The 14,434-nt window shown below is 40.7% G+C and overlaps 1 protein-coding gene across 2 annotated transcripts in view; it reads left to right on the forward strand.

Annotated features, from left to right (window-relative positions):
• Positions 1-14,434, forward strand: part of dgkb (diacylglycerol kinase, beta) — an 828,029-nt gene that overhangs the window by 437,436 nt on the left and 376,159 nt on the right. For both annotated transcript variants that reach the window (XM_063043772.1, XM_063043771.1), the window contains exon 17: positions 13,157-13,242. In XM_063043772.1, coding sequence (XP_062899842.1) covers positions 13,157-13,242 — 86 coding nt within the window. The remainder of the gene's footprint in view (positions 1-13,156; positions 13,243-14,434) is intronic.

Below are 14,434 nucleotides of genomic sequence, written 5' to 3' on the forward strand. Positions count from 1 at the left end.
TCTCATGTGCCCTTCTTGCTCTCCTCAGCCCCTTTTTAAGCTCCTTTCTTGCTTCCCTATATTCCTCAATAGACCCATCTGATCATTGCTTCCTAAACCTCATGTATGCTGCCTTCTTCCACCTGACTAGATTTTCCACTTCACTTGTCACACATGTTTCCTTCACCCTACTATTCTTTATCTTCCTCACTGGAACAAATTTATCCCTAACATCCTGCAAGAGATCTCTAAACATCGACCACATGTCCATAGTATATATCCCTGCAAAAACATCATCCCAATTCATACCTGCAAGTTCTAGCCTTATAGCCTTATAATTTGACCTCCCTAATTAAGAAATTTCCTGTCCTCTCTGATTCTATCCTTTTGCATGATAATGCTAAAGGCCAGGGAGCGGTGGTCACTGTCCTCCAGATGCTCACCCACTGAGAGATCTGTGACCTGACCCGGTTCATTACCTAATACTAGATCTAGTATGGCATTCCCCCTGGTCGGCCTGTCAACGTACTGCGACAGGAATCCATCCTGGACACACTTAACAAACTCTGCCCCATCTAAACCCTTGGAACTAATCAGGTGCCAATCAATATTAGGGAAGTTAAAGTCACCCAAGATAACAACCCTGTTATTTTTGCACCTTTCCAAAATTTGCATCCCAATCTGCTCCCCTGTATCTCTGCTGCTACCAGGAGGCCTATAGAATACTTCCAATAGAGTAACTACTCCCTTGTTGTTCCTGACTTCCACCCATACTGGCTCAAAAGAGGATAATGCTACATTACCCACCCTTTCTGTAGCTGTAATAGTATCCCTGACCTGTAATGCCACCCCTCCTCCCCTTCCCCGCCCCCCCCATCCCTTTTAAAGCACTGAAATCCAGGAATATTGAGAATCCATTCCTGCTCTGGTGCCAGCCAAGTCTCTGTAATGGCCACTACATCATAATTCCATGTATGTATCCAAGCTCTTAGTTCATCACCTTTGTTCCTAATGCTTCTTGCATTGAAGTACACACACACTTTAGCCCTTCTACCTTACTACCTTTACACCCTTTATTCTGCTGTTCTTTCCTCAAAGCCTCTTTATATGTCAGATCTGGCTTTACTCCATGCACTTTTTCCTCTGCTTTATCGTTCCGGGTCCTATCCCCCTTGCAAATGAGTTTAAACCCTCCCGAACCATGCTAGCAAACCTACCTGCAAGGATAGCGCTCCCCCTCGAGTTCAGGTGCAACCCATCCAATCTGTACAGGTCCCACCTTCCCCAGAAGAGATCCCAATGATCCAAAAGTCTAATACCCTGCCCCCTGCACCAACTCCTCAGCCACGCATTCAACTGCCATCTCCTCCAATTCTTAGCATCACTATCACATAGCACTGGCAGCAATCCTGAGAACGCCACGCTTGAGGTCCTGTTCTTCAGCCTTCTGCCTAGTTCCAGAAACTCACACTTCAGGACCTCATCCCACTTCCTGCCTATGTCGTTGGTACCAACATGCATCACAACTTCTGGTTGCTTTCCCTTTCGTACCAGGATGTTGTGCACCCGGTCAGAGATATCCTGGACCCTGGCACCCGGGAGGCAACAAACCATGCGAGTGTCCTTCTCACGTCCACAAAATCTCCTGTCTGCTTCCCTGACTATAGAGTCTCCAATAACGACAGCTCTCCTCTTCTCCGTCCCACCCTTCTGCACCACAGGGTCAGACTCAATGCCGGAGACCCTGCCACCGTGGCTCACCCCTAGTCAGTCGTTTCCGCCAACAGTATCCAGGGCAGTATACTTATTTTTCAAGGGAATGGCTACAGGGGTGCTCTGCACTACCTGTCTGCTCACCTTCACTTTCCCCGCTCTGACTGTCACCTAACGTCCTGCTTAGGAACAAGGATAGTCTGTGAGCATTTCATTCTGAAAGTAATTCAATTTGAAGATGCTATTTTTTTCACCCAAAGTTCTACAAGAATCTGTTTTGAGAAGGGCTAGCAGTAGAAACCAGTGATCGAAACACGTTGCTAGCTGTTGAATATTACAGAACAATGGTGAAATATTTGGGGTTGGTGATCAGCAGAAGGGAATGGTATTTTTAGTTGTTAAATTACTGAAGGATCCACTAAACAAGCTGCAGTCTATTGAAATCAATGGAGTCATGATTTCACAGAAACTTCACAACAGCAGCTACAATGTTGAAAGCGTTGCACAGGACGAGTGCATGGAAACACCTTACACAGCTTGGATATCTGGTGCCTGCCCTGTCGTAGGGGGAGCATTGACCTTGATGTTTCCCTGCTGATTTGCAGAAGCAGCTGCAGCGCACCCTTTTTACACCAATGCTGGCTAAATCGTGCTCTTGTGCTGGGAACTCCTAGTATAGGGCACCTGGTTCTTCACCTGCACTGTTGAGACAACAATTCCCTTTCTGTGAATGAGAAAATCCAACACAATGCAGGACCACAGAAGTGGTAATATTATTCACATAATTACAAATAATAGTGCCATTTATTGATGATTTCTACTGATTTTCAGTGGGTGTGGGTTTGTCAGGAATTGACAATAGAGTACAATGAGAAAATAATGAGGTTTTTCACTTCAGAAGCCAGAATGCAAAAGCACATTATGATTTAAACATTGTAAGCCTACTAAATATTGTTGTACAAAGGGATCTCGGGCTCCTAATGCATGAAGCAGAAAAGGATTGACGTGTAGGTTAGCAAATAATTAGGAAGGCTAATTAAATACTGGTCTTTATTACAAGGGGTTTGAAGAATAAAAATAGGGAAATGTTGATGCAATTCCGCAGGCACTGATGAGGGCTGTGTATGTTGTTGATCTTCATATTTCCCCAAAGGAGACATATCTAAAAGTAGTAACAGTCAAAGAAGGTTGTTTCACCTAATGAAGACATTGATTTACCATGAGAGGTTGAGCAGATTGTATCTATATTTTCATTTTAGTTTAGAAGAATGAGAGGTTTTTTTTATAAACATACAAGATTTTGAGGAGCTTCAGCAATGCAGATGCAGACAGGTGTATTCCTTGTGAGGTATCCAGAGCTAGCGTCCATATTTCTGAAAAAGGTGACTCCAATTTCAGAAAAAAGGAGAGATTTCTTCTCTCAGAGTTTTGAATTATTTACCTTGATCTGTGCTGGTGACGTTGAGTGCATTCAAGGGGGTGCGGGGATTAGAATAGGTTTGATTTACAAGGATGTCGATTGCTGTTGAAAGATGGTAGAAACATAAAGCCCTGGTATTGAAGTTGGGGGGAAGCAATGACCAAACCCTTTTCCTGTTTTCTTATGTTCTTATGAGTTCACTGATCATGGTGGGGGTGGGGGGGTTGTGTCAGAATGTGAGTAATAAGACACCTTCCAAAGTGGATTCATAATGTGACAAGGTAGATTGTATTTGTATCTGACTGTTGGGATTGTGAATAAGAAACACTAAGTAAAATATGGCCTTGTTCTAAAGTTGAAAAAAAATTGTTTTGAACCCCTTCTTCTGGAGTAGACTGGATACGACTGCTTATATAAGAGGTACTGAGACACACAACACAGAACCAGAGCTCTTTAGTCCACCACATAGACGGCAATCATCAAAAACCCCTCTAAACCAACCACGATCACCAGCTCATGGCCCACAGAGTACTACACCAGAGTGATTCAAGCTGACTAGATACTTCTTTAATATCATGAGAATACCTGCCCCACATGCCACTCAGATGAAACAGTCCAGATTCCAACCACCCATTGAGTGAAATAAGTTTTTCTTCCAGTCCCCTCTTAACTCTTAGCCCTACTCTAAACTTGAGCACTCTACTTTTGAAGAAATATTTCCTACTTATACACCCTCTCTATGTTTCTAATAATTTAGTGAAATTTTATCAATTATCTCTCAATCTCTCCCTCTCCAAGGAAAACAATCCTGCGGGTGAAGCCTGTCCTAAAATCTGAAATACTCCAACCCAGATGATATCCTGGTGAATCTCCTCTGCACTCTCTCCAGTGCAATCATGTCTTTTCTAAACTGTATTCCAGGCATATCCTAACCAATGTTTTGCAACCTGGGTAATAAATGCAAGCATTCCATATGCCACCTCCACCATCTTATATAACTCTTCTGCCATCTTCGGGAATCCTTGAACTTGTACACCATAGTCACTTTCTTCGGCAGTCCTACTAAAGGTGCTGCCACTCATTCCGTACGTAAGTTGAAAAATTGTTCATTATTGTTATTGAGATACTGTGCTTTCTATTTTTGCTTGCCATTCATACAGGTCATTTCACTACAGCAGTGCATTGAGGTAGTACAGGATAAAACAATAACAGAAAGCAGAATGAAATGTTACAGTTACAGAGAATGTGCAGTGCAGATAGTAAATAAGATGCAAGGCCACAAGTTCAATTTTTGGACAAGAATCCACCTTAATATACTAGGAGGCTGTTCAAGTGTTGTGCCAACTGGATAGAAGCTGCCCTTGAAAGGGGTGATACGTGCTTTCAGGGTTTTGTATCTTCTGCCTGATGGGAGGGGTGAAAAGTGTGACTGTCCAGACTGAGCAGTGTCTTTGATAATGCTGGCTGCTTCACTGAGGCAGTGAGAAGGGTAGTCAGAATCTTTGGCGGGGAATCTGGTTTTCTTGATTTGCTGAGCTGTGTCCACAACTCTTTGCAATTATTAGTCCTCCCAAAGTGTATCAGCGTGTACTTATAAGGGTCAAATTCCACCTCTCATGTCTTACCAACTGATCAGTAGCATCCTGTAGCATACAACTATCATCACTACCAGCAATACTACTATCAATTCTATGTCACGGGCAAACTCACTGATCGTATTACCTACATTTTTATCCAAACCATTATTATATGCAACAATCAGTAAGGGTCCCAGCACTGATAACTGTGTGAATGTTGCTGATCACAGACCTATAACGGCATAAGAAAATAACCTCCTCTCTTATTCTCTGCTTTCCATGACAAAGGCAATTTTGGATCCAGTTTTCCAACTTGCCTTATGTTTCAGATACTCTCACTTTTCAGGCCAGTTTTCCATTTGGGATCTTGTCAGACGCTTCACTGAAGTCCAAGTCCGTGAGGTTGCATAGAAGAGAAAATCTGCAGATGCAGAAAATCCAAGCAACATCCACAAAATGTTGACAGTACTCTTTTCCATAGATGTTGCCTGCCCTGCTGAGTTCCTCCAACATTTTGTGTGTGTTGCCATGAGGACACATCACAGCTCTTATCATTGCAGTTTGTTAACTCTTTGAAACATTCACTCAGATTGGTCAGGATGTATGCAGCATCCTTACATGATAAAGTATTAGAATCAGATAAACACCAGCACAGAAAAGAGTGCTTCTGATCCTTTTCTTTCATGTGGACTGTGACATCTATCTACACTAATCTCATTTGCCTGCATTTGTCCTTAACCATCTCTGCCTTTCTTATCTAAGTACTAGCTACATTGATTTTCTTTGAATCAGGCCTCCCTTTCCAAGTGCAGATAATCCTTCTGAAGAATTCTTTTCAATAATATCCCTACCACTGAAGGTAGATCATAAGTCTTTAATTACCAGCCACATCTCCTTCCTGGGACGTGTCTCCACCGCCATCTGTTCCCCTTACTGGTTTTTCACCTGGAACCTACCAGCCTTCTCCTTCCCACCCTCCTCCCACCTTCCTTATAGGTCTCTGCCCCTTCCCTCTACAGTCTTGACGAAGGGTTTCGGCCCGAAATGTCAACCGATCTTTTCCACGGATGCTGCCCGACCTGCTGACTTCCTCCAGCATGTTGTGAGTGTTGCTTTGACCCCAGCATCTGCAGATTATTTTGTGTTTACGATTCGCTACGCCGCTGCGAAGTTTCTCGAGGTATGCCTACCCTGAAGAAGTATAAATCTTCTCTTCGACGGGAGTTCAGTGAGACCCTCTCTCACTGCTCCCCCTCTGTGATCTCCGCCTCTTCGACCAGATCCTGACCCAGACCCGCTACCACAGCCACATCTCCTTCCTGGGAACGTGTCTCCGCCGCCATCTGTTCCCCTTACTGGTTTTTCACCTGGAACCTACCAGCCTTCTCCCTCCCACCCTCCCCCCACCTTCTTTATAGGGCCTCTGCCCCTTCCCCCTACAGTCCTGACAAAGGGTTCTGGCCCGAAACGTCAACTGGTCTTTTCCACGGATGCTGCCCGACCTGCTGAGTTCCTCCAGCGTGCTGTGAGTGTTGCTTATTCCTGCCTCTCTTCTTAAATAATGGAAGCAGACTGGCTGTGAACTACCTCTTTGGCACTTTATATGTGGCTTAGTTTAATTAGTTTATTATCAAAGTACATATAAGTCACCATATACAACCCTGAGATGCATTTTGCTGTGGGCGTACTCGATACACCTATAATATAATCAATGAAAGACAGCACCAACTTGGGCATTCAACCGGTGTGCAAAAGACCACAAACCGGGCAAATTCAAAAAGAAAGAAATAGTAATAATAAATAAATAAGCAATAAATATTGAGAACATGAGCTGAAGAGTCCTTGAAAGTGGGTGTCCATAGGTTGTGGGAACAGTTCAATGATGGGGCAAGTGGAGATTGAGTGTAGTTATTCCCTTTGGTTCAAGAACCTGATAGTTGAGATGTAATAACTGTTCCTGAACTTGGTGGTAGGAGTCCTGAGGTTCCTGTACCTCCTTCCTGATGGTAGCAGCAAGGTGAAGGCATAACCTAGGTGGTGTATGTCTCTAATGATGTCACCAAATTGGCATACAAATTTCTATAGATGTATAGTGGAGAGCATTCTGATTTGATACATCACAGCCTGCTGTGGAGACTCCAATGCACAGGATCAAAAGAGGCTGCAGATGGTTGTAGCTCTAACCTTCCTCCCGATTTCAAGGACATCTGCAAGAGGCAGTGCCCTAAGAAGGCAACATACACCTCTAAGGGACATGCCTTCTTCTCTTTCCTACCATCAGGAGAAGGTACAGGACCTCTGAAGGCTCACACTCAATGATTCAGGAATAGCTTCTTCAAATTTCTGAATGGTCCATAATCTCATGAACAGTATCTCACTATTCTTTTATTTTGTGCTCTATGTATTTATTTTGTAATTTATAGTACTGCAAAACAACAAATTTAATGCCACATTCTGTGCCTGTAAAATGTATTCACCCCCCTCCCCCAGAATTTTTCATGTTTTATTGTTTTACAACATTGAATCACAGTGAATTTAATTTGGCTTTTTTGACACTGATCAACAGAAAGACTCTTCTGTGTCCGTGAAAATAAAAGTTCTACAAATTGGTTTAAATTTATTACAATTATTAAACACAAAATAATGGATTGCATAATTACTCACCCTCTTCAAGTCAGTATTTAGTCGCTGCACCTTTGGCAGCAATTACAGCCTTGAGTCTGTGTAGATAGGTCTCTCAGCTTTGCATATCTGGACACTGCAATTTTTCCTCAATCTTCTTTACAAAACTGCTCAAGGTCTGTCAGATTTCATGGGAATCATGAGTGAACAGCCCTTTTCAAGTCCAGCCACAAATTCTCAATTGGATTGATGTCTGGACTCTGACTTGGCCACTGCAGGACATTAACTTTGTTGTTTTTAAGCCACTCCTGTGTAGCTTTGGCTTTATGCATGAGGTGATTGTCTTGCTGGAAAACGAACCTTCTCCTAAGCCACAGTTCTCTTGCAGACTGTATCTAGTTTTCCTCCAGGATTTCCCTGTATCTTGCTGCATTTATTTTACCCTCTACTTTCACAAGCCTTCCAAGGCCTTCTTTAGTAAAGTATCCCCAATGCATCATGCAGTCACTACTATGCTTCATGGTAGGGATGGTGTGTTTTTGATGATGTGTTGTTTGGCTTCTGCCTAACATAGCATTTAGTCTGATGGCCAAAAAGTTCAATTTTGGTTTCATCAGACTATTGAACTTTCTTCCAGCTGACTTCAGAGTCTCCCGCATGCCATCTGGCCGAGATATTATGAGAGTTTTTTTCAACAGTGTCTTTCCCTTTGCCACTCTCCCATAAAGCTGTGATTGCTGAAGCACCTGGGCAACAGTTGTTGTATGCACAGTCTCTCCCATCTCAGCCTCTGAAGCTAGTAACTCCTACAGAGTTGTCATAAGCCTCCCACACAAGTCCCATTCTTACACAGTCACTCATTTTTTGAGGATGGCAGATTTACTGCTGTGCCATATTCTTTCCATTTCTTGATTGTGACTTCTTTGTACTCCAAGGGATATTTAGTGACTTGGAAATTTCCTTGTATCTATCTCCTGACTTGTACTTTGCAAAAATCTTCTCATGGAATTGCTTCGAGTGTTCTTTTGTCTTTGTGGTGTATTTTTTAACAGGATACTGAATCATCAGCAGTTAGACTTTACAGATACAGGTGTATTTTTAACAGAATCAATTGGAACACTTTGACTGCACACTGATCTCTAAAAACAGATCTCTATTTAACTAATTATGTGATTTCTAAAACCAATTGGCTGCACCATTGATGATTTGGTGTGTCATATTAAAGGGGGTGAATACTTATGCAATTAATTATTTTGTGTAGTATATCTGTAAAATTTAGGTAACTTTTGTTGAGATGCGTTTTCATGTTGATACGAAATCACCTCTGTTGATCGGTGTGAAAAAAAGCCAAATTAAATCCACTGAGATTCAATGTTGTAGAATAATGAAATATGAAAACCTCCAAGGGGTTGGTTGAATACTTTTTATAGGTGCTGTAAGTCAGTGGTAATAAACCTGATTCTGATTCTTCTGAAAGGCCATGCCTGTTTTCGGTTCTAAGTTATGCCTGTGCTTCTTAGGTCAAATGTTCTGTTGCTCTGCCTCCCTCTCCTATCCCAAAACCTCATGCAGCTGGTGTCAACTAGCTGGCCCAGTATTCACATATTGAAATGGATGATCTGTCTTTGAAACCTTAACGTGGTCCAGCTGATTTCATAAGGACTAAAAATAAGGCCCAGCTTGATTAATATCATCAGTGCAGTGGTCTGAAGATTAATTGGTTGTGATACAATTGTAGGCAAATGATTTTGACTGTAGGTTTAATTTAGGGACGTAATTGAACTTTGCCGTAATCTCCCCGTGCCTTGAAACCCTCCCTGAAGTTTTGATTCTTGACAACCATTCTGAGGTCTTGGTTGTTCGTCCATCGTTAACGTCGATGAGGACCTCGACACCATAATGATGGTGTCGAGACCAGCGCGTGATTTGGATTTAAGTGAGGGAGAGTTGCGCAGCGTCAGCCTCATTCTCTCTTCACAATTCCCATCTGGGTCCAGTGGCAAGACAGAGTCTAGATGGCTGGAGATGGGACTAGGCGCAGTGGATGACCAGGACGTCTTCTGTGTCTTGTCCTGCTCTACACGTTCCATGACGCTTGCAGAGACCGCCTTCTTGACCGTTGGACCTTCCATTGGTCTCGTCCACTCAATCCGCCAGAGTCTGTCTTCACATGCTGGGATAGACAACTCACCTATCTCACCGAGGGTTTGAGACCCGTCGGCTACCCTCACCTGGTTTAGCCGGCTTGTCGAAGCCGTTGCCTGGGGTGTGGCCGCTGTCGCATGCAAACAGCTACGAGGAGCCACAGGTGAGAGCTGAGTGCCAGGTGGGGACCAAAGGTGGACTAACCGCCCTGAAAAGGACGCAACATGTTCCCCCACCAGAGGTGCTACCCCTCCCTGACACCCCATATACCCATTCTGAGGTCTTAATGTTATTTTAAATGTGTAGAGATTTATCCATTTACTAATTTTATCTTCCTTCAGATCCAATGTCTATGCCAGCTTTACTTGTGTTATCATTCAAAGATTTAAAGTACATTTGTTATCAAAGTATGTATGAAGTATACAACCTAGAGATTTGTCTTTGCCACAGATAGCCACAAATCGAAGAAAACCATGGAACTCATTCAAAGAAAAAATATCAAACCCCCTCCCCATGCACAAAAAAATGTGCAAACATCAACAAAAACACAAGCGAAAAGTGCAGAATATAAAACGCAAAATGGGAAATCTAAAGTAGAGCCTAAGGTAGATCAGCACTGAATCTGTGCATACTTCTTTGGAACTGGTCCTGTATGTCTGCCCATTTTAGCTATTGCTCCTGCAAATTCTATGGCCTATGCATATTTTTTCTCTGCAGGGTGTAAATTTTCATTGTTTGCACACTATTCACACAGTTTTATTTGACTTGCCCATTGAAATGATAGGCAGGCGTATCAGGCAAAAACATGCATCACACCTGCTGAAGATGCACACTTCCCTTGACCATGGCTCCTAGAATCACCTTACTCCAGAAACTGTGATTTCCATTATTTCTAATGGATGTAAAGTTGTTCTCCTTGAGGCACTTCTTCAAAGTCTCCTGCTTTGAAGAAACAATCAATTTTAAAAATGCAATTTTTTTTTCTCAGGTTATACTTATTCAAGGTTCCCTGTATGCTGTGTCTGTAAGAGCTCTTTAATAAAGTAGACCAGGTGGTAATTCTGCTGGGCTCTAAGCAGACCATCTGAGATGTTTTTGTTTTATTAATATTTTTTGGTATGATGTATGGAAAAGCTAAATTTTAAAGTTCTGTTCTTTGCAAGACAGACTTTTCTGACTGCAGTTCACATTTCATAACTTCATAAAAAAATTGGGATAAAAATAAAATGTAATGAGTTTGTAGCACCAGATGGAACAAGTATAGCAAAACGGCACTAATTTGAACCGGTTGGAACAAAACACAGTTCTGACTAGTCATTTGTTCTAACTAGCAATTCATCACTCAAGATTTGATGTATGGAGATGATTGCTGTTCAGAAGATGGAGGAGTTGCATGAGCGTCAATTTAAGTTTTAGGTTCAGCAGGGGAATTGCCATTTAAATGGAATATTATAGTTTTAAATTAACAGCAGGAGGTTGGCTGAAGTCAGGAGTGAGGATCTTGTATTTAAATATTTCAACACTCCTAACAGTGGAGCTGTGTGGCAGTTGGCAACGATGTTACCCATTCCCTGAGTGCCATGAAATTCAATTGGCAGCTTTCCCTCTACAGTTCCAACTTGCAGCAAGTCTCCAACTGCAAATTATAACTTTGAAACAAGATGTTTGAAACTCGCTGGAGACTTACCAGTATACATCAAGTCCTAATTGTTCATAGTTCTAGATAGGGGATTTGGGTTTCTCTGTTCAAAAGAAACATTTGTTTGAAAATGTTTATGTAAAGTGCCTTGGAATTTTTTGCTATGTTAAATGTTGTGTAAATGCAGGTTATTGCTTATAAAGGCATTCTATAGTTGAAAGCTGATCAAATACTGCCATTGGCTGTAGCAAGAGAAACTATTCATTATACAAAACTGAAATTGTGTTTTACAAAGCTGTTTAATTCTGTATGAATTCTACTGATGCTCTACTATATCTCAATCGTGCTGCCACATTTCCATCATTGATATTAAATTGTAATCCCACATGGAAACTGCAAGATTTCAAATTATCTGAGATCGTTTATTAAAGAAAATGCTAAATTTTGATAGACCATATTTTTTCTCTCAGCAAAATCAGAATATCACTTGGAATTGATTCAGCTGTTAACTACATCAAAGTGCTATACTTTGATATATGAATCATGCTTCAATGTCAAAAGTTTAAAGTACAGCTATTCACAATTGAATGGGGATGCAATATATTAAAATAAAAACTTTTTTCTCTGGAAATGGCAGTTTAAAGACATTTGTATTTGAAGATAAAGTACAAATTTAATTTAAATGCACTTTATTTTATTCACTTCATTACTTCTGTGGTAAACTTATAACTAAACTAAAAAGTGAAAGTTCTTGATAACTAAATTATAGGAAATCTAGAGACTGAATACTCTAATGGTAAATCATTTGTCATTTAACTCCTTTTAGGAAAATTGTATTGCGAAATGGAATGATTTAAATTGTGAGCTTCTAAAGGAGGCTAAGAATAATACGTTAGAGACTGCATAGTTCTATAGGCCGAGCCATTGAAATGTGTAAAAGTGTATAATAAGTTTTTTTTAAAACATCTATTGGAAGGCAAGATGTATTTAAAAGTTACTGCAGAGAGCTATTGAGTTCAAATCCATAGGTCAAAACGTTAATGACCACAGTAGAAATGTGGATTTGCATACTTCCATATTTGCCAGGATAAGGATTATGATTTTCAAGGGACTATGGTAGGATTCTCTGAAATCAAGAGGATTGATGGGAATTTACTAATATTTAAAATGTTAGAATAAGTATTTGGGATAAGAGTTATTATGAAAAAAAGATCTAGTGCTTTCCCAGTGTATATGACAAATAAATTCTTCTCAGGCTTCCAGCTGGGTACAGGTATCGATTATAACCGACATTTTGGTGACAAACTCTGCCATCTTCATCAGGGATGATACCAAGGCATGTCTTGATTGGTGATACTTATTTTTGTTTGACATGTTGTGTGCTCAGAGATGCTCTTCTTCCCACCGCTGTTGTAATGCATGGTTATTTGAGTTACTGTCTCCTTCCTGTCAGTCTTTACCAGTTTGGCCTTTCTCCTCTGATCTGTCTTATTGTCATGGTTTTTTGCCTGCAGAACTGCCTCTCACTGGATGTTATTTGCTTTGTGCACCATTCTCTATAACCACTAGAGACTGTTGTGCATGAAAATCCCAGGAGATCAGCAGATTCCGAGGTACTGAAACCACCTTGTCTGGCACCAACATTCATTCCATAATGAAGCTTACTTAGATCACATTTCTTCCCAATTCTAGATGTTTGGGCTAAACAACAACTGAACCTCTTGACCATGTCTGCATCCTTTTATGCACTGAGTTGTTGCCACATGATTGGCTGATTTGATATTTGTATTAATGAGCATGTGTGCAGGTGTAAAAAAATAAAATGGCCACTGAGTGTAAGGAAGGCTAAACAATTTTGCAATTGAGACTCTTAGTAATAAATCATTTAGTGCAAGTCCTATTGTGGAAATTACTGAACATCTCATTATAAAGGAAACATTCAGTTTAAAAACCGGAAATAAAACAGAAGATTCTTGGCATACTGAGTGTTTTCCTCTTTCCAGCAGCATCAATTTTTTTTCATTAAGGATAGGCTTGTCACAATCTGTTTTTTTTATTTAGGTTAAATTTTTTCAGAGATGTTCCTGACTTTAGACTTCTGGCTTGTGGTGGAGATGGAACAGTAGGATGGATCCTCGATTGCATAGGTAAGGTTGTGAGTTACTGAGTTACTGTAAGCCCCAGAATTGTACCCACAATTGGATAAATGTTGGAAACCTGAAATAAAACTGAAAACACCAAAGATAAAGGCAAGCTTGCAGCTATCTAGTGAACTGATTCTTCATGAAGACTCTCATGTGGTCAGTTCTTCCACTACTATTGAAACAAAAAGGATTAATTTGGGATATAGTAAATTTCAAATAGGGGAAATAACCCGTAATTCTTTTTGAAGGAGCTCCAAACATTCAGATAAAACAAAGCAGTTTATTCAATAGTGGAGCAATGTTGTTATATTTTTTCTACTCTTGGACGTTCACTATTTTTCATTGGTGCATAGTTTATAATCTCACTTGCTCCCTTTCCACTGCCATGCCCCAATGCACATTTCTGTTTCACTATCAACAACCTTCCACTCAATATCTCACAAGTTTGCCAGTTAAATATGGACTTTTAGTTCCCTTCATTTGATTTTAAACATTTTACTTAAGAATATGAATATTTATTGGAGGCTGGGAAACAAATGATCTGGTTAGAGAATGTTCCATCAAAAGCAAAAACTCTCTTATTGAGTTGTAATGCTTCCCATGCTATAAATATTAAATACACTGCTCAGGTTGTCTTGGTGATGATGCAAGTAAAACATTGAAACAAATAAGACTTTTCCAACACAGTAATAATCCATTCAGTCACAAGCAAGGCAGCCGGAATTCATTCACATCCCCAACACAGAAAGGGCCAGATGCTCTGCAACATAAAAATTATCAATGCAACCATGTGTATTTGTGAATTCATGCATACACAATTGGGTAGAACTGATTAATTCTTCTAACTAATTGGGCAGTTTTCTCAAAGAGTAACTGAGCCATGTCAACTAAATAGGACCCAGGTTTGATCATGGCCTGTGCCAATTAAACAAATCTTATCTGATGTCACAGCAAGGGAATTAAAATTGGCTTCAGTGTCCCTGTGCATGGGATAGCATAATTAGCTTACCAGCTATCCAGCCACAATAGCTATCCAGATATCCCTGCTAGAGATGCCTATTTGTAGGCAATGGGCAATAACTGATTAAAGTCACTTTAACCTACTTTCGCATATGAAGCTCTAATGGGAGATGACTCCGATTGACTAAAATCCCCAAAGTAAAAGTGAAAGGTCCTTTTTTTTTATCTCAGACCA

This window comes from Mobula hypostoma, chromosome 3 (assembly GCF_963921235.1).
Source record: "Mobula hypostoma chromosome 3, sMobHyp1.1, whole genome shotgun sequence".
Lineage (NCBI taxonomy): Eukaryota > Metazoa > Chordata > Chondrichthyes > Myliobatiformes > Myliobatidae > Mobula > Mobula hypostoma.